Source organism: Pelodiscus sinensis, chromosome 2 (genome assembly GCF_049634645.1).
Source record: "Pelodiscus sinensis isolate JC-2024 chromosome 2, ASM4963464v1, whole genome shotgun sequence".
Lineage (NCBI taxonomy): Eukaryota > Metazoa > Chordata > Testudines > Trionychidae > Pelodiscus > Pelodiscus sinensis.
Genome location: NC_134712.1, coordinates 109,694,576 through 109,717,607, shown reverse-complemented (window position 1 = coordinate 109,717,607; position 23,032 = coordinate 109,694,576). Strand labels below are relative to the sequence as shown.

The window sequence follows — 23,032 nt, the reverse complement described above, 5'->3', positions numbered from 1 at the left end:
ATGTCACAATAATTTGGATTTCTTCCTCTTGAGAATGTTAAAGGAGTCTTTGTTTATCTGAAAATATTGTAAATCCCAGAATATTTTAATTCACCTATTAGTTTCTTTACACTGCTTATTTAAGTGGTCTGAGACAAAGAAAATAAGTTCATCCTTCTGGTTTTCTCTCCTAGCTTTGTGAGATGTTGACCTTCTACAGAGGGTTGGCCTGCCACATAAGCATGTAATAAGTGAAGAATCTGACAGCTGTATGGCTAAAAGTAGTGGAATTGACACAAGTGCGTTGGAAATTCATGTAACAAGCTCATGGAAAAGTCATGTGACAAGAATATCGTATCAAAACAAATTGAGGAGGGAGGCACAGGGAATCCCATTTGTCTCATGTCTTTTTGTTTCTTAATTGTTCTTTTTTCTTTATCTATATGTTAGGCAATTGCTTTCCTGAAGTGAATAAGTTCCAAAGGTATTACACAGTTCTCCAAAAGGCTTTTAGGCAAAATGATGAAATTTTGAAGCAAGATTTATACTATTAAAGTGGAGATAGCATCAGGAGGATAAACAGTTTGAAAAATAGCCATAACCCCCTTTTTTAGCAGTGTTAAATATGGTACCCACAGAAGGAGAAAAAGTGCTCATTTGAGGGGGAGCCTAAGCATGAAATAACTACAGGTTGGACCTCCCTAGTCCGGCACCCTCGGGACCTGAGCTATTCTGAATCAGGGAGTTTGACGGATCAAGGGAGGTCAGTGCTCCTCTGCTGGCTGCCCAGCTCCTGGGATCCTCTCCCTGGGGCTTCCTGCCCTGCCACTGACATTGCTAATGCTGGCTCAGCAGAGGATCTCCACCCTGCTGCCTGCTAGCTGATGCCATAGTCTCCTGGGGTTAGCCTGCCACATAAGCGTGTAATAAGTGAAGAATCTGACAGTTGTATGGCTAAAAGTAGCGGAATTGACAGAACTACCTGGCTGCTACCAGCCCCATTGCCCTGGGGTTCCTCTGCCGGGGCCGCCTGGCCACTCCAGCTTTGCTGCCACTAGGTGTTTCTTGGGGTTCTTGGCCAGGGCTGCCCACCGCCACCATCCCAGCTGAAGCCAGGGGTTTCCTAGGCAAGGCAACTTGGCCCCTGCAGCCCTGCTATTGCTGGGGCTTTCTGGAGTTCCCAGCTGGGGCCGCCTAGCTACTGTTGGCCCTGCTGCCATGGCCAGCTCAGCTGCTGTTGGGGATTTCCTGAGGTTGCCAGGCTCCGGCTGCTGTCTGCCACCAGCCCGGCTACAGCCAGGGGGGTTCCCTAGCTGGTGCTGTGGTTCCCCAGCCAGGACTCCCCAGCCACTGCCTGGTCCAGCTGATGCTAGGGGATACCCAGCTGGAGCTGTGGCTCCCAGAATACCACCTGGCTTCGCTGATGCTAGGATACCTGTTTCTGTGTTTTCCCGGCTGGCTTCCGCCTCCAGGGCTCTTTGGTTCAGCAACATCCGTAGTCCTGGATTTTGGAGGTTCAACCTGTAGTATTCCCTCCCCCTGCCCCCCAAATTCAGTCCTTAATCTGCACAACACCTTCATTATCCTACTCTACTCTCCTAAAACAGCTGTTCTCCTTCCCTGTCCCCCTTGATTCCAGAATCTATTTATAGTTCCAGTATTCTCAGACATACCTGTTCTTGTTGCCCTGGGCCTGAGATCCCGGAAGGCTTTGAGTGAAGCAAATAGGATTGACAGGTGTCCGGTTTTGAACTAGACTAGTGTTTAAGCTTTCTGTTTGGAAAACAAATTGAGAAAATATAAATGTCTGGTATTTTCTAAATAATATGTAATGTAGATTGTGATGTAATGTCAAATGTGTCCGGTATTTTTGTTGAAACCATCTGGCAACCCTAGGAGTGAAGTGTTCTGGATATATTTAATGCTGTTTTGGTGTGTAGGGAGAAGATGGCTTACTTGAAGCACTAGGCCTTGAGGGAGTGTTGATGGTGACAGACTTTTTCAGTGTAATTCTTTGTACTGGAAAAATTCCCAATGAGTGGAGGAAGAGCATATTGGTCCTTATCTTCAAGCATAAAGTAGATATGCAAGAATGTAGCAATTACTGACACAGGAGCTGGAGCATCAAGTAATCAACAACTAATTTGAGTTTGTCAACAACGGATGTAGTGTTTGGAGCCTGACTATTCCATGAGGAGAATGGGGAGAAATACGAGGAACTGTGCTTAGTGTTTGTGAATTTAAAGAGGGCATATGACAGAGTTACTAGAGAATCCTTATTCGAAGACACGTTCAGACTATTACGGGCACGTCTGAGAGTAGCACAACAGAAGTGAAAAACAGTTGTGGCTGCTTTTGAACTGAAAAGGACCCTAGAACGATTAGGTAGCGTGTGCAATAATTTCAATGTTAAGTACTAAACCATGATGGGAAATGTGATATGGATGTTAGGAGCCACATGAAGTGTGCTTAATGTAAATGGAAAGAGTTGACAGGAATTCTTTGCAATAAGAGTGAGCCAAGTAAACTGAAGAACTAAAGGTATAAGATGATGATTACACTAGCCATAATGTATGGGTCAGAATGCAGACTACTGAGGGAGAAAGAAGAATAAATTACTTCATGCTACTAAGATGAGCATGCTAAAGTGGATGCTGGGTTAGATGACAGCTGATAGACTAAGTAATGAAAAGTTACAAGCCAGGATTTAAGTAGCCCTTGTTATAGCAAAGCTGAGGGAATATCATGTGAGATGGCTGGGTCATGTTTTGAGAGAGATGTGATGTGTTGGCCAGTAAGTGGTGGTGGGACAAATACCACGAAGAAGACAGAAAAATGTGGTTGGAGTTGCTGAAGGAGGTCGTGAAGCTTGGATGATGCATATGACAAGAACATTTGGAGATGAAAGGACAAGGCAAAGGCAAATTCAGTAGAGGATAGATAGATAATTATTTCAAGAGCATTGAGAGTACTAGAGATAAGCATTAGAAAATATACATTGCCAAGTAATAGGAAAAAGACTTAAAAATCCTGAACTCCTGTGTACTGCCAGGGCAAATCCAAGTTGGATGTGCAAATTGAGTGTCATTCTTTTTTTTTTTTTCCTTTCTCTTCTTCCCTGAACCTTTTGTACAATCTCTAGCTCCTAGTTTGCAAATGAAAGTTTTCCACTTCTGTGAATAATTTTCACAAATCATTGTGCAAGTCAACATCTATTTTCAATGACAATTTAGTCCTTGACATCTGACAATGAATGTACAATGCAGATATTAGGATTGCCAATTTTGGTTGGACAGATTCCTGGATGTTTCATCACATGACATAGTCTTATTAATCTTTAAATAAAGGATAAGATTTAGTCATGGGTACTTTTAGTAAAAGTCATGGATGGGCCATGGGCAATAAACAAAAATTCACGGCCCTTGATTTGTCTATGACTTTTACTGTAAGCACCTCTGACTAAATCTTAGCTGCTGCTTGTCAGGTGGTCCCTGGAGTCAGCTGCACCAACTGCTGCTGGTGCATCTGCCCCTCAGGGCCAGATGGTCAGGTGGCCCTGGGGTCATCCACACTGGTTGCTGCAGCTTGAGAATTTCATGGAGGTCCCTGAAAATCACAGAACCTGATTTTCTTGACCTCTGTGATGAAAAGTAATTTTTAAGGATGTGAGCTTAAGGTTGTGAGTTTAGTCCTGAAAGGTTAGCAATCTTGTTAGAAACAGAAATCTCTTTATTCTAGGTGTGTGATGTGGCATGACATACAGTAACTCCTCACTTAATGTTGATCAGGCCCCCCAATCTGTATGCCATTTCTGCAAGGAAGTGTTTGCAGCAACTGCAATGCATCAGTTATTTCCGTTCTCCTGCCTCAGTCCATGCTGCCTCTAGAATTTAAGGATTGATATAAAAATTTGTATAAAATAGTTAGAAAATGTAAGAGAAAGAGAAACTACTAATGCTAGTTCTTATGAATAGGAATAGGAGCAAGGCAGTACACCTGAGGTACAGGTATTACAGATTTAGTATACATTGATGTAGAGATAACTTTATCAATTTAATTGCTAGTTTGTAATTTTTAAATTTTCTTGTGAGGTCTCTTTCTGCATATGCAGATATCTAACTCTGATTGATATACATGCTAGGTCATACACATGGAAAGGAAAAGATGAGTAAACACGCTGGTTGAGTCAAATGACATGTTTTCTTTGCTTTTTTTATTATTATTTCCTCTCATCTTACATAAGATCCAGGGAAATAATTGTGCATGCTTTTTCTTAAGGCTAACCTAAACATCTCCCTTCCTTTTTAACAAGAAATTCAAACTACAGAATATGTTATTTACATAAAATCTGTGGGAAGTGAAGGTTATTTAGGTCACAAAGTCAAACACTTGACAGGAAATTCCAGATTTATGAATACCTATGCAAATTGTGTTCTGTTTCCATGTACATCTATTTTGTCCTCTAAATGAGACAGGTATTTAATGAAAAAATAGTGTGTGATCCAGTAATTTAAAGACTGGATTATAATGAATATATACAAGTGGGTTTAATGGGCGAACTATAAATCTGACATTAATTTTAGAGTGCTTGACTTTGCAATCTAAATAATTGTATATAGCTTTCTGATGTAATTTCCTAGGCTTTTTTTAAAATGGAAAAAGTTAAAAAAATTCCACTATGTATGACTACCACAACTATGCTCTCAGTCATATATCATCAACAGGGTTTGAATCTAGAGATCAGTACTAGAACATGATTTCTGTCAGTTGACCTTGAGGATTTGCTACCTTAACTGCCATCAAGAAAAGGGATGGAACAGAGGTTTCTGCATCCAGGTGAGTAGTTGTGGGGAGTTCCTGTTCAGTCACCAGGAGTTTGAGGGCTTCTACCACATGTAGAGGCTCTGTAATAGGGAGAGTACTCTGGAGTCATGGTTGGAGTTGGAGGGGAAGGCTGGCCTCACTCCCCACCTACCTTTTCTGCTATTCTGACAGTTCCCATGCATTGTTAGTTTTCTGGTATTTGTGCTGCTTTGAGATTGGGGTCAACATTACTCAATAGAAGGTTTGTGTTCAGTTATTGTTGCCCGTACAGTCAGTGTTTTGAAGAACCTAAGTGAGAGAATGGGATAGGAGCAAGGCAGTACACCTGAGATGCCGTGTATTACAGATTTTGTATACATTAATGTAAAGATAACTTTAACTGCTAGTTTGTAATTTTAAAATAGCCGGTTTTAACCATTTATAACTCTGCCAGCCTGAATAAAAGTTCACGGGTCAGACTTAAGAACTAGGTCTAAGTCTCTCCTCAGACTTAAAGTGCTATGCTTATAAGGAAACACACAGGACCTTTTTCAGGGGAAAAGGCCATAACCGAGTTTATTGAAAATACAGCTTTAAAAATCAGTATATTCATCCATTCACACACTCACAAGTCCTGCAGATAGTGTCAGAGCTACCAGTCTGTAGCTCTAGTCAATCAAATGTCTAGTTAGATTGAGCATGAATGCAGGAGCCAGGCTTTGTTGATCACGATCCTATGATCCAGAGTGGTTCAGGGTGAACCCGAAGAACAATGGCAATACACCCTACCTTTACAGTTCTAAGTCCCCATTCAAGTTTACAGATTTTTGCAATGTCATGTGGTGATTATTAATCCTTAAGAGGTGTTCATCCTAAGATACTTCCTATCATCCTTCTTCAGCATTTTGACAGTGGTCAAGGAGGGTTTTACACATCTTGTTTCACCATGATCTGTTATCTTGCCTTCAGGGGGTTTATTCATATGTTTTAGGGTTAGCAATCTGCCATTCCCCAGCCATCCTCCTGTCCTATAGTCTGACTGGGTATCTTGATCTCTTCCTCATTCTTGACTGTTTGGACCACCTGAACTTCTAGTTCGTACCTATTAGCATACATTCCTCACTCACACAAATCAATAAACACATGAAAGAGTAGAAATATATTTCTTCATAAGAATCAAGCAGTTATTACAAAATAAAGCATTAATCTAGGATAAGAGTGACCTTAATAAATCAAAGATTTTTCTGGCCCGTTCCTTCCTCAGCGTTGGGGTTGGCACTGAAAGCTTACCTGATGCATATTTTCCAACAGCTCCAGGCGATTTCTTCCTGTTAATCAGGAAGGGTGGCCAGCAGAGTAAAACACATAAAACATAATTATCCTGCCACTAACTATCACCATTAAATGAAAATTAATATTACAGTTCTCCTACATATTTTAATTTCCAGCATTTCTTATTCTGTGTACATGGATTTAATAGAGAAATCATGTACTTTTATAGACTCAAATACTGCCATTGTTTGCAGCAAGTCCTTTAAAGTCAGTGTGGACAAAACAATGGCAGAATTAGAGTGTCTTATAAATCATTGAATCGTAAGATTGAAAGAGACCTCAAGTTGAGTCCTAAAAGCTAGAATTGTTGCAAAAGTATTTTATAATGGAAAGTGTTACACAACTTAAATACAGCAGTTGCTGTTAACTCTATTTTGCTGCATATCCGAAATAAATGAACTGTGGAACTGTATCAGTTTAAATGAAAATTAACTGTTGTCTTTAGGTGGTAATGTATGAAATGGAAAATTTCATGGGAAAGGAAAACAATCTATAGGCAGTGCAATTTTTAACCTATCTGTACTTTAAATTGCAGAAATAACACCATAATTTTAATAAAAATCGTGTGCTTCATGTGTTGTAATATCGTTTTGACATTTCTCACTGTTAGATAGTTTAGAGATAAATAGGACATTGTCTATACAATATAAACACTCCTAGTTTGTGAAGACTGTTTAACTGGTTCAGATAAAATTATTAGAAATTGAATATGATGTGCTGTTTTAATATTGCATGTATTGTAAATTTAAAATGAGTTTTAAAATTCACATTCAGTGCTATCATTTTAGGGTTATTTAATGAACAAAGGGATTGTCATATTTAATACCATTTTTGGATAATGTCAAATATAAAAATGATAAACTGAATTGAGTAGGAAAACTGGAAAAGTATTCATAAAATTTGTGGCTAAATTAGTTTTGATAGAAGGTGGAGTGATTTCTTACAATTTATAAATGTAATCAGGAAGCAGGTCTGGTGTATAGCAGTGTGCTTATTAAAGACATGGGTCCAGAGTATTTGTCTGTTTCTCTTCTGAAGCTTTTGGTGAAGAATGTTTTCTTTACTCACTAACAAATGTATTTTTTAAAATGCCTTAGTTACTTCCAGTTGACTGTAATTTGGATTTGTGCTCCCAACATGCTAAGGCACTTTTGTAAGTCCTACCATGTAAATGAACGATGTTTAATTATCTTTACCTCAACATTCGTGTTTTATATTTCGTTTCGGTTTTGTTAGGTTTTTTTTCATATTGAACCATCACTTTAAAAAAAATCAGAAATCTTCAGTGGTGAATTCCAAGTGGGGAGCCAGGGGCTTAAAGCCTCAAGTGTTCTTAATTCCCAGAAACTGTCCTTGTGTACTCCATGATGGCTTACACAGCTATAATGAAGGGAGACCTCCTCCCGATGGTTAGCAGAATGAAATTGTCTCAGTTAACGCAGATGTCTGACTGGTTCCTGTGGTTAGTCTTTGGTCACATCATCTCTGTTCATCTGGATAGGCTCCGTTTTTTTTAAAATCCAAGTCATTGTGGAATATTCAGGAATCCTGCAAAAGCCACTAAGAGAGATGACCTTGTGGGGAGTAAGTTTCTTCCATGTAACAGCTTGACGTTCTTTAAATTGGGGCCCCTAAATGTTATGCGGCAAGCGTATAGCCATGTTTATGCCTGGAACCAGCAATAATGGGATTTCCTCTCACATGAATGCATGATGACAAGAAGCACTTCCCTGTGATTTATTTCTGACTTGAACTAGAACAGTAATTTAAAGAGATTCTCCACAAAGTTCTTGCGGGTCATGAAAAACAAAAAAATCTATAAAAAAACATACTCAGTAAATGAAGGAGTCTGATTTTAAAAATGGGCCAAGAGTGGTCATTCTGAAAATTATACTGGGGGGGTGCGTCTACACTGGGCCACTTATTCCGGAAAATCAGCTGCTTTTCCGGAATAAGCTGAGAGCTGTCTACAATGGCCCTTGAATTTCCGGAAAAGCATCGACGCTGTACTGTACAAAATCAGCCACTACTCCGGAAACCGTACACTGCTCCCGCTCGGGCATAAGTCCTTTTTCCGGAAAAGCTTTTCCGGAAAAGGGCCAGTGTAGACAGCTTTTCCGGAAAAGCAGAAAAAACGGAAAAAAGCGGTTTGGACGCTGGGAGACCCCGTAGGAGCCGCGGACTTCCTGGTAAGCCCGAGCTGTTAAAGGGCTCTCAGGCTGCTGGGCGCACGTGCCAGGAGCCTGCCTGGGTCAGCTCTGCCACTGCTGTGCTGCCCAACACTTCAGGCTCACCGCGCCATGGCAGCTCCTGCCGGAGAGCCCCCTGGACCTCCAGCGGAGGAGGCACCCAGGGGCCGCAAAAGGCAGGCCCCATCCTGGACCCCCAGGGAGCTGGAGACCCTCCTGGAGTTATGGAAGGAGGAGGAGGGTCTCCACGACCTCCATTCCCGGCGCCAGAACGCCGATCTGTACACCCGGCTTGCGCAGAACCTGGCCCAGCAGGGACACCCCAGCCGCAATTGTGAGCAGGTCCGCTCAAAAGTGAAGGAGCTGCGGCTGGGGTACGTCAGGGCCACTGAGGGCAGGGGGGCAGGACCCGACGCCTGCCCATACTTTGAGGAGCTCCACTCCTTTCTGGGAGAGCCCGCCCCTCAAGCCCCAGCGGTCCCCGTGGACACCTGCCAGCGGCCACCCATCAACCGTCCCACCGAGCCGGAGGAGGGAGAAGAGAGCGGCAATGCATCTGGTGAGGAGGCCAGCGTTGCCACCCAGCAGGCCCCCTCCAGCAACTCCTCCGAGGACGGGGAGGAACCCACTGGTGAGTCTGTGCAGTTTGCACTCCCAAGGGTGGGGGGGCGGAGGGCGGGGGGTGGGGAGCCAGGTGCCCGGAGGGGGGAGGGGGAGAGCATGTCACTCAGGCCACGTGAGCTGCACGCTGCGTAGCATGAGGCAGCAAGCAGCAGGTGCAACCACGTGCAGCCTGGTGACCGAGCGGCACGTGACCACGGCAGGCAGCTGCAGGCCACGCCTGGGACCCTGCTGCTCTCACACATTCGGCGGGACCAGGAGGAAGGGTGGATGCCGGCTGGGACCGGCCAGGGCCCCAGGGACTCAGCCCAGAGCCCGCAGCTCCGGCAAGGGTGCAGAACAGAACGGCACACTGTCCCATGCCTGGCTGTGAGGCACAGCCAGCTTCTAATTGGGTAGACCGCAGCGTCACGGTCCTGTGAACGTGGCCCCCACCGAGCCCCTCGCCTGCTCCCGGTGCCTTGACTGGTTCCCCAAGGGAAGTCCCCACATGTTCCTGGGCTACCGGGCTTGCAGGAGGGATCGTGGGAGGGAGAAGGGCCCCTGAGTTGTGCTGCAAGGATGGGACATCCCCCCCACCCAGTCACCCTTCTGGTTCCGTCCAGGAGATATCCCACGCGAGGGGATCTGAGAGCCCAGACCACCTCTGCCAGATGTGCTCCCAGGCACTGCGTGGGGATGCATCTCGCTCCCTGTCAAACAGCAGTGATTAACCCAAAAGCTTTTCACAGTCTCCACCGGCAGGGAGTTCCACAGGTGAACGCTGCACAAGCACCCTCCCGCCCTGCACGGGGCCAGGATACTCCAGGGGCAGGCAGGAGGGGAACCGAGTGGGCCCAAGCCACACAACTGTGGGGTCACCTGGGCTCAGGGGTGGAGGGCATGCGGTGTGGGGACAGTGGACGGCCTGCCTGACTGACCCATCCTTTCTTCTCTTCCCTGCAGCGGGACCTAGCACCAGACCCTCCACTGCGGCAGCAGCGCCACCCCCAGCAGGCCAACCCCGGAGGCACAGGCTCCGGCAGAGGGACCAGCTGCTTCGGCGCCACGTCAACGCTGTGGAGGCAATCCAGGCCTCCATCGAGGAGCGGGTGCAGGGGGACCTGCAGTGGCGGCAGGACGCCTGGGCTGCCTTCCTGGCTGAATGCAGAGAGATGCGCACCACCATGGACACGCTGACGGCACATATTGTGCATGCTATTCATTATGGCATGGGCGGAGCCCAGGCCCCCGCCATCCCTCCCGTAGCACAGGTCATGCCCCCTCCCATCCCAGCTCCTGGCCCTGTTCCTGCCCCTCCTCCTATCCCAGCTCCTGACCCTGTTCCTGCTCCTGCCCCTGCTCCTGGCCGTGCCCCTGCTCCTGGCCGTGCCCCTGCTCCTGGCCACCTCCGCGTGCAGCCTGCCCCGACGCGGTCTGCCCAGCGTGGGCAGGCTGGCCCCCGGAGGAGCGTTCGCAGGGGCCGCCCATCCCAGTAACTGCCTCCCCCCGTCCCAGTTGAAGGTCTCCCACCCCCTCCTGTCCCAGTTGAAGGTCTCTCCCCCCCCTCCTGTCCCAGTTGAAGGTCTCCCCTGGTCTTCTGGTATTGTCTGGGCTTCAGCCCTGATGAGACACAGTTGTGCAGTCAGCTCTCCTCCTCGTGCTCTGGACAGAGAAAGGTGGGGTTGTGCGCCACCCCCTGGGGAATGGTGGCCTCCCCCTACAGTTGGGGGAGGTGTTTAGCTCCCACAAGGCCCTGGGTGGCAGGGGTGGGTTCACCCCTATCTATGCCAGGGAAAATATCAGTAATTCTGAAAATTGGTAGTCAAAGGAAAGACCATCTACCACTTGATAGGATATCTGTACAGCAATTAAAAAAACTATGGCTGGCCCACGCCAGCTAACTTACTTTTGACCTTAATTGTGATGAAGATATCCTGGCTCAGGCTCTAGGACCCTGTACGAGTGGGAAGTTCCCACCATTCAAGCCCAGCAAATCTGCAGGAGTCCGCATCTGCAAATGTGAATGCAAATATCCGTGGCTCATTTTTTGGATTTGGATGGATACAATTTTTGTATCTAGAGCCCTGAAATTTGTGGGTGTCCACTTTATATCTGTGGTTATCAGTAACTGCGGATGTCAGTGCAGATATCTGTAACTCATTTTTGCCTATATGGATGCGGAGATGAATATACATTTTGTATCTGCGCAGGGCTCTATGCACAGCTCAGATGTGAGCCCAAACTAGATCATCTACAATTAAACAACCCCTTAGCTTGTGCGCTCTGAGCCCAAGTGAGCTAGCACAGACTAAATGCAGTTTAGATGTGCCCTTAGCCTTGATTAAAAAGGGAGACCATCAATGACCAGTCATGATGATGTATTCCAAGCCAGGTGAAAAGATTGGTCTCTTCTACTAAGAGCTATTCTATGAAAACTACAGTATTACAAGGAGGTGGATGGAGGCATGTGTTGCTGTTGTAAAGGGATTCTTATTTGGGTACTGTTTAAGAGATAGGATTAATCTTTAAGGGTTGCCACATTTCATATTCTGCCTTGATGACACAATTGTCCATCACTTTGGATTGACTTCTCTTGTAGATCTGACAATTGCTGACAGGATAGGAATATCCCTAACAGATCATCTGTCAGTACACTAGATCAGCACTGGTTAGTGTCTAAACTGCACCTGTGAACCAGCATCATTTTGCTATCAGTGTTTGTGTTTGAGAATTATTTGTTTCTTTTTTTGCAAGCTCTTTGTTATATATTTTGAGTCTTAGCTTGGCTTGTTAGGATTGGTCATGGAGTAAATCATGGTACTGTTCTTTTTCCTCACTGGCTGAACATATCCTATGGGATCAAGCAGGCCAGCTCAGGTTGGCAGAAAATGTTTTCACTTGGTCTCGCCGAGAGAATGTCTGCATTTCTGTTATCTGCCCTTACTGGTAAATATGGGAAGAAAAAAGTTTTCTCTTAGATTGTCTGCCTGATTCTGACAAGCATTGACCTACTATGTGTCATCTGATGTAGTTTGTTTGAGAGCTATTATTCCTATTTGTTTTTATATCTCATTATGTCTGTATATTCCAGTTTTACAATGCGTTGTTTGTTTTATTGAGTTCCTTTGTGCTGTCATCCAGAGGGCTCTGATTCATTATTCCTTGTTATGGGCATGCATACACTAATTTCCAAGTTGGAGGAAGTTTCTGAGCCTTTGTAGACTCTTAATTTATTAATCTCTTTGTAGACTCTAATTAATTTATTAAATACTTGCTTCTCATTTTTATGAGGGGTAACATGTTTCACCATTAACCCTCCCCAGAACATTGGGGAGTTACTGCAAAAAATTCCCAGTATCGCTACTACTGGGCTAATTGCCCTGGTGGTAGCAACAGTGTGAGCCCTTATGTAGATAAGGGGAGAGCTGTTTTTACCCAGCCTTTTTATTACTATGTCAGTTAAACCTGATGATGATGATTAATTAATGTGGTGGTAAAAATGGTGAAAGCCTCTGGAGCCATGTCTGTACTAACACTCCCACCAGTGCAACTGAAACAGTGATAACACCGGTGGGAATTGTTTGCTAAAATTCCGTAGGGTAGACATAGCCATTGGTAGCTGAATCTTTTCTTGTTGCATCAGACTCAAGCATACTGTGTTTTGTTCCTGGATGGAAGCTCGAACTTTCAGGCTTGTAACACTCTCTGGAATGCTCACAGTTATCAGAAAAATGGTTTACTATTTGATGTTCATCTTCTCTACTGGCTGGCATATTGTGTTGGCTTTAGCACCAGTCATTCACCAAATCACAAAATGGGTCATAGTCAGTATCAGTAGCAGCACCAATCACAGATATTTCAAGTGACCATAGCTTCATGGAGAGGGCAGGTATTGTGTAGATTGTTTAGAAACCGTATCTTTACCACAAAACACTTCTACCTGAAGGTTTCTTAGACCTGCTTCCCTGAAATTTACTTTCTAACTGTCGGATTTGATCAGGATGAAGTATTGATTAGAGAAATATATAACTGTGAGAGACTTGGGGAGCTAGCTTAGGCACAGGTATAGCAGCTGCTTACATCTCTGGAGAGAATTCTTTGCCAAATATTGTATAAACAAGCTTTGAGTATCCAAGGTTTGTGTATCCATTAACAGGAGTGTTATGAGCAAGACATGAGAAGTCATTGTTCCATTCTACTCTGTGCTGATTAGGCCTCAATTGGAGTATTGTGTCCAATTCTGGACACCACATTTCAAGAAAGATGTGGAGAAATTGGAGAAGGTCCAGGGAAGAGCAACAAAAATAATTAAAGGTTTAGAAAACATGACCTATGAAGGAAGACTGAAAGAATTGGGCTTGTTTAGTTTAGAAAAGAGAAGATTGGGAAGGGACATAATAATGGTTTTCAAGCATCTTATAAGGGTGTAAAAAAGAGGAGGGAGAAAAATTGTTCTCCTTGCCCTCTGATGATAGGACAAGAAGCAATGGGCTTAAATTACAGCAAAGGAGATTTAGGTTGGACATTCAGTAACACAAGTTTTACAAATGAAAGTGCTAGTGTAGACTCCGCATAAGTAAAGCTATGTCTAAGGAACCTGTTGTTGGATCACTGACTTGGATCTTGCACCTCTGAGGCACACTAAATTTTGAGGCAATCCAGGTAATCGTATGGATTTTAGAGCACTAAGAATAGTCAAACTTTAAACTGGAAGCTTGCATGAAGCTTAACTTTAGCAGAGCCGCTGTTCATTGATTTCACGATAAATGTGCCCCCTTACGTTTGTCTTTGTTCGTAGGAGTTGAGACTAATTTGAATTTGTGTATGTATTTTTTTATGCATCTGGATTACGTAGTGATGCATAGTTTTTAGCACTTTCCCACTTCTTTCAGTTCTTGTTTTGTTTTGGTGTTTTTGTAATATTGCTTTACACTCTGTTTGTTTTTAGAAAGAGCAGAGGAAATAGTTTTTCTGAACATGCATGCTGTGCTTTTCAGCATAGTGAGTTTTTTTGAAATGTAGGGTCTACTCTTGCAACCACTCTGCATGCTGAAGCTCTACTGAGAGAGTTCAGTGCTTGGAATGCTTCCAAGGTTCAGGTTTTTAGAGGTATATCAGCATTGCTATAGACATCCCTTTGGTTCCTGTGAGCATGGATTTTTGCCATGGAACCTAGTCTTTCTCACAAAACTGTATTCCCAAATCTAAGCTTTCATTACAGAATTGCTTCTTATCTTGAAGGAAGCCATTTGAAAGTTAACAGAGTGTAATCTTAATGTAGTGTTGTCTGTCGGAGTCTGTGGATGGCTTGAAACAATAGTTGTTGGTGAGAATGGAGTGCTCACATTCTTCCCAATGTGCTGTTGCCACTGACTCCTAATGATGCACGTTTAAATGTTGACATTTTCTATTCAATTGCTGATCAGTGTAGCAGAAGCATAAATGGTAAAGCATGGTAAGTGGGTTATCCATCCATCATTGTTGGTTGCAGTGAAGGATGTTGGGTAGAGGTCACTAGTGTAGGGCAGGTTTTTAGGTTGGGGAATTAAGAGCTCAAGCCTCTGAACAAAATTGTCTCCCTTAATTCTACTCCTCGGGAGGAATGATTCAGCAGCTGTTGAAGACAATGGGAATCTTTCTGTTGGCCTCCATGAGCTCTGGATCAATCCTAAGTGTGAAGAAAAGGAGTGATGCACATCTTTTCCTGTGCCTGGAGCTTTAATAGTCTCCTTCATGCCCAAAACCCAAACCACTTTTCCTGGAGCCAAATTATTCAACCATTTCCCATGCTGCTGCCTAAATTCCAAGGGGAGGAGGCAGAAAGTTAATATATTTATACACTCTAAGGCCAGAAAGAACTGTTAGAACGTCTAATTTGTCCTCACAGGAGGCTCTGATATGGGGTGTTGGGATGGAGAGGCTGAGATTGGATGAGGAGCCCTCCTGGAAGACTGGAATGGGAGGAGTAATGAGATTGGTAACCATTGGGGCTGGTGAAGGGTGGGGAAGAGACAGATCTGACAGAGAACCATGGTAGGCGAAGGTATGGGGAGGGGCAGAGGAGAAAAAACTAGGAGTTGCTGGACAAAAGAAACTGAGACTAATCCAGAGCAGAGGGATAGGTGATTGCACAAAGAGCCCATAGAGAGGACTGGGAATGGGAGTCGGTGAGACAGGGAAAGTGAAGGTTGAGCATGGGGTGAGACACACACACTGGATCATGAATGAGGGAACTGAGATGGAATGAGCAAGGCAGCTGGGAATGGTTGGACAAGGAGACTGGGAATAAAGTGCTGGGGCTCTAGGGGGGAAGAATGGAAGTGGAGAAGGAGGAAGTCTGGCAGGGGAGAAGCAATGGGGTTACAGGGAGTCACCTTTCGGGGGAAATAGCAGAAGAGTCTCTTGCTTCTCTTGGGTCCTTGGCATGGTTTCCAAATCTTACTATTCATTCTGTGAGCAAATGTATGTGAAACCTGCTGGCAAATTTCCCCATCCCTCTAAGTTCTAGTGTGTATACAAAATGACAGCCTGCTTTCAGTTGCTCTGTTGATTCAAGTGACAGAGGTCTAAGCAATGGATCAAGGAAACTCCACAGTAATTCTGCATGGGTGTCACTATGCTCCCACGTGATGGAGTTTGTTTTGTTTCAGTTTCAAAGGGCTTGGGGGAAAAGTAGCAGTGGTCATGTACAGTACAGTAATTAAAGACTGTAACTTGGTGCATGTGCACAATGGGTTGACATAAGATTGTAGAGGCAACCTTAAATCTGGCATTGCCTAGGAGTGAATGCTTCAGTAACTTTAAGTGAACTTAATTTTGTGTTGATGTCACTGTAGATGAATATTATAGTATGACTTTATAGTAGTTTGCCCTGTGTGCCATTTGTGGTTGGTATCTTACAACAGTACTTAAGGAAATTTTGCATAGATCTTCTGAACTACATTAATGCTTTTCAAAAGGCGTGAAGACAAAGTTAATAAACAACTCATCAAATTTGCATTTTCTTTCTGTAACGGTGATTCATTATTAGCATGGTAGATAGGTAGAGTTTATGGCTTGGCATATATGGATCCAAAACATAAATTGGAATATAATGTTTACGTGACCTATATGACCATAGTATCTAATGATCTACCAATACTGCTGGATACCAGTTTTTCCTCTAGTTTGCTAACACCATGATTTTAGTTTTGTAATTACTTTCTGTCCTCAGCCCCATTTGGCTTCTCTTCAGTGCTTATTTTTATAAAGAGGTAAAATTATCATGATCAGCTTTAAAGCTTTTGGTGCATCAAATGTTCCATAAAAGGGTTTTGGAAGCACATGAAAAGCTGCGAGCATAGCTGAGCATGTTTTGCAAGTATCCATTTTGCATGTTGAAATTAATTGTGAAGGAAGATTGGAACACTTGCATATGTTAAAACACAAAACCCACCAAATCAGTTTTTTAGCGAGATGTAACTGAAGTTAGCTACAAAATTCCCAACAAAAAGCAAGCACATAAATTGCTTGATAATTTTAATTCCAAACTCTCCCTTTCATGTCTGCAGACTGCCAAATTTTAAATGCTATCCTTCCTGCAAACTAACCAGCATTACCTGGCATGACTTTAACTTCCTCTTATGCCTTTCTTAGGGGGGGAAAAAGCATATATTTGGTTTGTAACAGAATATACTGATTAATAAGCTATAGATTACAATCCCCACTTCCCAACACAGTTTCATAATACATTTCTTGTATAAACAAATATAGGCGCCCTTGGAAAAAAAACTAAATGTTTTTTAGATAGATAGATAGATAGATAGATTAGATTCATCCAGGTATCAGAAAAGCTGGAGAAAGTCCAGGGGCCCAGTATACTTTTCCTTCTGATATTTCTTGAACTACACTCTTTATTGAGTTTCATTACTAGTGTTTTGAGTGAAAGACCATCTGTTGTATGTGTTTATATAGTGTGTATTATAATGGGACCCTGATATGCAACTAGAGCCACTGGCCACTTCCATTAAACATGTACTTTAGGGATATTAGCATAAGCTTAACAGGTAGTCAAGTTGAGTTCCAACTACTCACTTCCCCCCTCCCCCCCTTCCTGCCTTTGTATGAGGGGCAGTGCGGGGAGGGGGGGAGGGAAAGAGAGGGGAGGAGAGAGCAGGAGCTGATCTTGGGGGAGCTGGCTTAAAATCCGGTTCCCCTCCCAACACTGTCTACAAGGTGCCACCTGCCTCTCCCTGCTGCCTCTATTAGAGACAGTGGGGGAGCAGGGGAGGATAGGGGAGGCTGCTCTGAAGCAGCCTCTACCGGTGGTAGGCCAAGGCTCGCCACAGGCCAGGGCTGCTCCGGCATCAGCCCTCGTCCATGGGGATCCCAGTGGGGAAGCGGGTCCGCCAGTGAGCAGGGGTTGTTGCTGCCAAGCAACCCCTGTTCGCGGTAGCCTGAGCTGGCTGTGAGCAGGGGCTGCTCCGGCAACAGCTTCTGTCCATGGCCAGCCTTGGCCACTGCAAGCAGGGTGTATCGGACTCAGTAGCAGCTGGGACCGAGCAGTTCCGTCTCGTGCTGGTCCGGGACGCTGCACCTCTGCATTTTAAATATAGTAAAAGCCCAGTGGCTCTTTCTGAATTTTAAACGTAGTACCACAGCACAGGTGGCTTCCTGAGCCAGCATGAGCTGGGACTGCTACCCCCCACTGCAGCTCTGCAGAGCTGCCATTATTGACTAATAGTGTAGTCAATACAATTTTTATCAACCGCACGATTAGTCAGATACCCACAATTTAACATCCTTAATGTATTTAATGATGATAATGACTTTCCTCTGCTCTCATGCTCAGAAGGTAAAGTTAGGTGATTGTCTCTTCCTAGAACGGCATTGTGGCTGTTCCAGAGAAATAGTAGTTGTTTTGTACAAGGTAGGTGATAGGTTACCATACAGCTTGGTATGGTTCCAATAGCAAGAAACTTAGGGCAGAGTTCTTCAGCCTATTACTTGACTCTGCATGAGGAGCACAAAGTAGCTTTAAAGCTGCTGGAGAATTCACTCTGTGCAGGGAAATTCTCTGCTGCTGTACAGCTGGAGAAACCCCCCTTCTATACCAACTGCTGTCTCTCCTTCCAATGAGAAATGGAAGGAAGTGGACGTGTGGGGGCAGGATGGGCAGGTGAGTTGGTGTAGAGAAACAAAGAGGAGTGATGCCCAATCTTCCACTGACATAAGGCTCTTCCTCTATGCAACCCGACATGCACCAAATTTGGGTTGCTCTGAATCGGGGAACCAGAGAGACAGCTTGGCCATAATAGAGAATCAAGATCTTAAGTTCAAAATACTTACCAATATTGCCAACAACATATGTTCAAAAAAATCTCATCTTAATCCTCTTCCCCCCCCCCAACTATTCTATGAATAGTGTTTCTAGGGGTGCTCCACTGTAGCTTGCGTCCTTGTGCTGCAGATCACAGAAATTTGGTAGCAGTATCCACTGTAGCCTCATGTGCCAGCATCTGCTGGCTAGCTCCCCACCCCCGTTCCTTCTCAACCTCTTCTAGCTAGAGACAGAGCTATTAGCAGTCCACTTGTAACCATTAGCTTGTTTTGAATTTCTATAATTAGTCTCCCTGGTCTTAGTAGTTGCTTATTCTTCTTTTGATTTCTTCCTAAACCAAAAAATGAAATAAAAACCCTGTATGTTCCCCTCTTTTCATCCTGAGACTCTTTTCCCCAATGGGGTATGCATGGTTTAACAGGCTTCAAGAAGAGCCTTTCTTGCAGAGTCCAAACCTGTAGCAACGAAGCTCTGCCGGTGCCTATAATGCCTCATGAAAGACCACATTCCATAAAAGTGTGTTCTCTGCCATCAGCTCAGATCTAGGTCTCTCATGGACAGGGAACTGGTGGAAGTTCATCTTTGTGGAGGTGGATCTTCCCCTGTACCTACTGTGGCAGACGTGAGTATTTCCCACAGCCCTTAAAATACAGGGACTGTGGGTTGAAGAAATCAGCTATAGACCTCTCTCACAAATCATCAAAAAAGAGAAGGGGAAGTCCCCGGGTCACCTGTAATTTATCTCTGGCATGCTTGGTATCCACATACAATCATCACTGAGACAACCCATGGCTCATGAAGATCTGGAGAGGCGGGTGCTTTTGGTGCATTAGGGACCTGAAGGGTTCAAAGTCAACAGCAATAGAGAACAAAGAAAGGAGCCAGCACTTCATGAAGAAGAAGCTGCTAATATGTGCTGTACCATCCTCATCGTCATATATGCCCCATCCAGCTCTGGAGTGGTTGGAACTTATGACCTCCATGACAAAGCTGTCTCCTTAAACATGATGTTTGTTGATCATCTTTACTCTACTTGCATGCTATATCACTTTCCCTTTAGCCTGTCTTGTGTATTTTTATATTGTAAGTTCTTTGAGGCAAACTTTGTTTGCTCTTTTGTACAGTGCCTAGAACAATGAGACTTTGATTTCAATTTGTCCTTAAGTGCTATCATAATAACCATAAATGAATGGTAACACCTGCTGTGACATTGTTACTCAGTAAAGACTTTAGAGTTAGATTTGGACTTTTAAGTTGCATGCCAGAGAAGAAAGGAATATAACAGGGCTGTTTTATTTCACCAGAGATGGGGTGGTGGTTCTTTTTAACTCCACTAAGAAGCAGATTTTGCTGGTGGGACAGATTCCCTTTTTCCTCTCCCAATATCCTTAGGAGGAGGGGATAGCTGGCAGTGAGGATTCTGGGGGAAGTAAAAAATAAGTATTGTCATGTCTTCTTCCCTACTGCTCCTAGTGGGGAAAAGAAACTGAGGATGGGGAAGAAGAGGCTTATTTACCCCACTTTCACTGAGAAGGGGGATCCAGCAGAGGGAAAATCAAGTTTTTATTGTTATTAATTAGTTATATTATAGTTACAAGTCTGAATTGGGATCAAAACCCTAGTGAACTTGGTCCTGTATGAATGCAGTTTCAGGATATGTCTTCACTTGCCAGTAGATTGGCACTGCTGCAGACAATATACTGTCAATTTAGCAGGTCTAGTGAAGACACACTATATCAATAGGAAAGCACTCTGCCTTTGATTTGTGTATTCCATCTCCCCATGTACCATAAGGGAAGTCAACATAGCACAGTGTAGTTCCCATGGTAAATGGATCTAACAATATCTACTTCAGTGATGCTATTCGTGTAATTGAATTTGCATAAAGTAGATTGATTTATCATGGTAGTGTAGACTGCCTCTTGGAATATAAGACAATAAAAACAGGTCGATCTAGCCCGGTATCCTATGTTCCAACAGTGGCCAATGCCAGGTGCCTCAGAAGAAATGAACCGAACAGATAATCATCAAATGATTCATCCCCTGTCCCACATTTGCAGCTTCTGGCAAAAAGTCCCCAGAAATCCCACAATCTAATAGACAAGATGCAACAAGTGATTGTAATATTGAACTTGTCCAGAGCAGGAAGAGCAATGGAAACAGGAATAAGAACATGCATCCACAAGGGTCCAATCCATTATTTTGCTAATAGAAGTTCCTACTGGCCAGCCCATCTTGCCAGTATCAGTTAGGATTTTCCCAAAGATATTATGAATAAAGTGGGCCTTGCACAAAGATTTGAAGGTGCTCGGAGTAACAACTTTTTAATGTAAAAATAGGAGAATGTTCCAAGCATGGGATCTGGAAGGAAGATAGAAGGTGCTTGGGTGAGAAGCAGCAAAATGGGCAATAGAAACAAGCACTGAGGTGAGCCATGCTCCTACAGGCAGGAGAGTTGGGAATGCTCATATAGTCATTTTGGTAATCCCACTTAAGGTTCCCTTTTGTGGCAAATGTTCATTTCACCAACCAGTAAGAAGAGAGAGCAGTCCTTCCCCTAAACCGGGGAGAGGAGAACACTGAATTGTCCGGCATAAAGTGGTCGGAGTGAGGCTAAAATATCATCCTCAGTATATACACCCCTTGCTACATGCCTCGTGCATATACACATTTTACAAGCAATCTGGAAAATGCAAGTGTCTTTAGAATTAAGACTCCTCTGGCAGATTTTGTAGTCAGAACAGAGCATAACGAACTACACTATTGGTGTACTCATTAGTGCCGAGGGCCTAGTCTATGGTACAAAATATTGCAGATCCTGGGCTTGTTTTCAAAAAGTCATGCTCCATCCATATCCACCTGCATAGTTATGTTACCTGCATTGTTTCTTTGAAGACTGATCTTCAAAACTGCATAGGACATAATGTTTTTATAGCATATACAGGGTTTACTTATGCCTTAACTGAATTTACTTCTTCATTATCTCATTCATCCAATAGCACTATAATAATGATGGTCTTTGTAAACACATAATATTGAGCAGGAGGAAAACTAAATGAATTTTTGATCTGTGGTCATATCATTATATGGTTAGTTATCCTCATATTTCAAAATATGCCAAGCCTTATACAAACCAGGGTTTTAAAATATTACAGACACACTCGACCTGGTACAGGGTTTGCACTGGCTAACCACATAAGATGTCATGCTTTACTCATTTGGAAAGTACCTAAGCACTATGTCTGAACTCATTTTGAAAGGAGAGAAGCTAGTTCCTCCTGGTTTGTATGAAAACTTTGTCAGAAAACCACATACACAGAAATCTCCCAAAGCAGTAACTAACAAATATGTTCAGAGGAAACAAAGCAAATATATGTATATACACAAACAAAGGATATTATATAATGTGGGCAGTATGAAGTCTTAACCTGAATATTGACATGGGGACAGCTGCTTGACAGCAGTTGGTTCATCAGAGCATGGTAGCTCATGCCACAGAGCAACCACCTCACTTACATTGTCTAAGTACAGGGTGCAACATGCAAAAAGCTAATGGCCCAGATTTTCAAAAACAGAACATAAAGTTTGGATTTGGGGAAATTCTGAGCACCCAACAATTCCCACTGACCTTAATAGTGCTTGGGACTTTTTAAATATCAGGTCATTTTTGTGGGTGCCTAAATATTAATTTAGAAATTTCACTTTAGGCTCCTGTTTTTAAAAATCTTGGGCGATGACTGATGTACACATGTTTTTGCAGATGTAATCTTTCCTGATTAAAAAAATATCCTAGTGTAGCTAGTTAGATTGTGTGTAGACGGTTCCAAAGTCTCCTGATTTCTACAGAAGTCTCATAATGTTTGAGGTTGTGTGGTTTGTTTGTTTTTAAAGCCGCAGATGCTGGAATCAAGATTGAATGAAAATCTCATTCTTAACTTCTTTTTTTTTAAGTTTCTAGCCCTCTTATTTCCAGAGAAACATTTGAAAATACAAAATGAACCCTAAAACTTCAAAACTAGAAATCAAATAAAATTAATCTAGATTTTTTTTTATTTAAAAAAACTCTCAAAGTTACTCATCTTGTGCAGTAATGATGGTTCTTTGAGATGTGTGTTTCTGTGGGTGCTCCATGACCCATCTTCTGCTCCTGTACTTCGGACTTCACGGTCTGTGGTAGAGAAAGCACTGAGCGGGGTTAGCCTGCACATGCCACTTAGCCTTGTGGCAAGCCACGAGGAAAGACGGTGCATGTTCGAGCCAAATGGACGCTGCCAGTGAAGTTCTCCAATCAGCAGTTGGGATACAAGCAAATCACAGTGGAGAACCTATAGGGAGAGCTATGTAGAGGAGCCTTCTTTCAGATTACGTACATCATGTCCTCATTATCCACTTAGTGCTTTATCACATATGCTGCCAAAGTCTGTCTTGATGGCCACCATTTGGGAGCTTCTCTGCCTGTTTTGATGCACTTCAGCCACTCCTCAAGGAAGCCCATATTGTTCTCCCGAGAATGTGCAACCACATGTACTAACATTTAGTCTTTTTACACTATGCTTAACCAAGGCTCTTTGAGTACATAGACTGAGTACTAGAGGAGTCTTATGACATTTATGCTATTTAAAACTTGCCACACGCACACAGTAAATGTTTCCTTTAAAGGGAGGAGGGGCGGAAATCCCTACTCACTGAAAATAACTTATTTTCCAGATTGGACAAAAAACTGTTGGTCCTCACTGTGAGCTAAATGCCTGTAAAATTTCACCACTATAATTTTTTCCAGTAATTCCAAAGACTTATTTGTTCAGCT

General features: G+C 43.4%; 1 protein-coding gene across 9 annotated transcripts in view; it reads left to right on the top strand.

Moving 5' to 3' along the window:
• The window catches only part of HIVEP1 (HIVEP zinc finger 1), a 164,013-nt gene that overhangs the window by 20,980 nt on the left and 120,001 nt on the right, over positions 1 to 23,032 (top strand). The window contains exon 3 of one of the 9 annotated variants that reach the window (XM_075921253.1): positions 4,704 to 4,815. The exons of the other annotated variants lie outside the window; for them this stretch is intronic. Within the exon in view, the coding sequence (XP_075777368.1) occupies positions 4,791 to 4,815 (25 nt within the window). The 5' untranslated portion in view covers positions 4,704 to 4,790. The remainder of the gene's footprint in view (positions 1 to 4,703; positions 4,816 to 23,032) is intronic. 9 annotated transcript variants of the gene reach the window in all.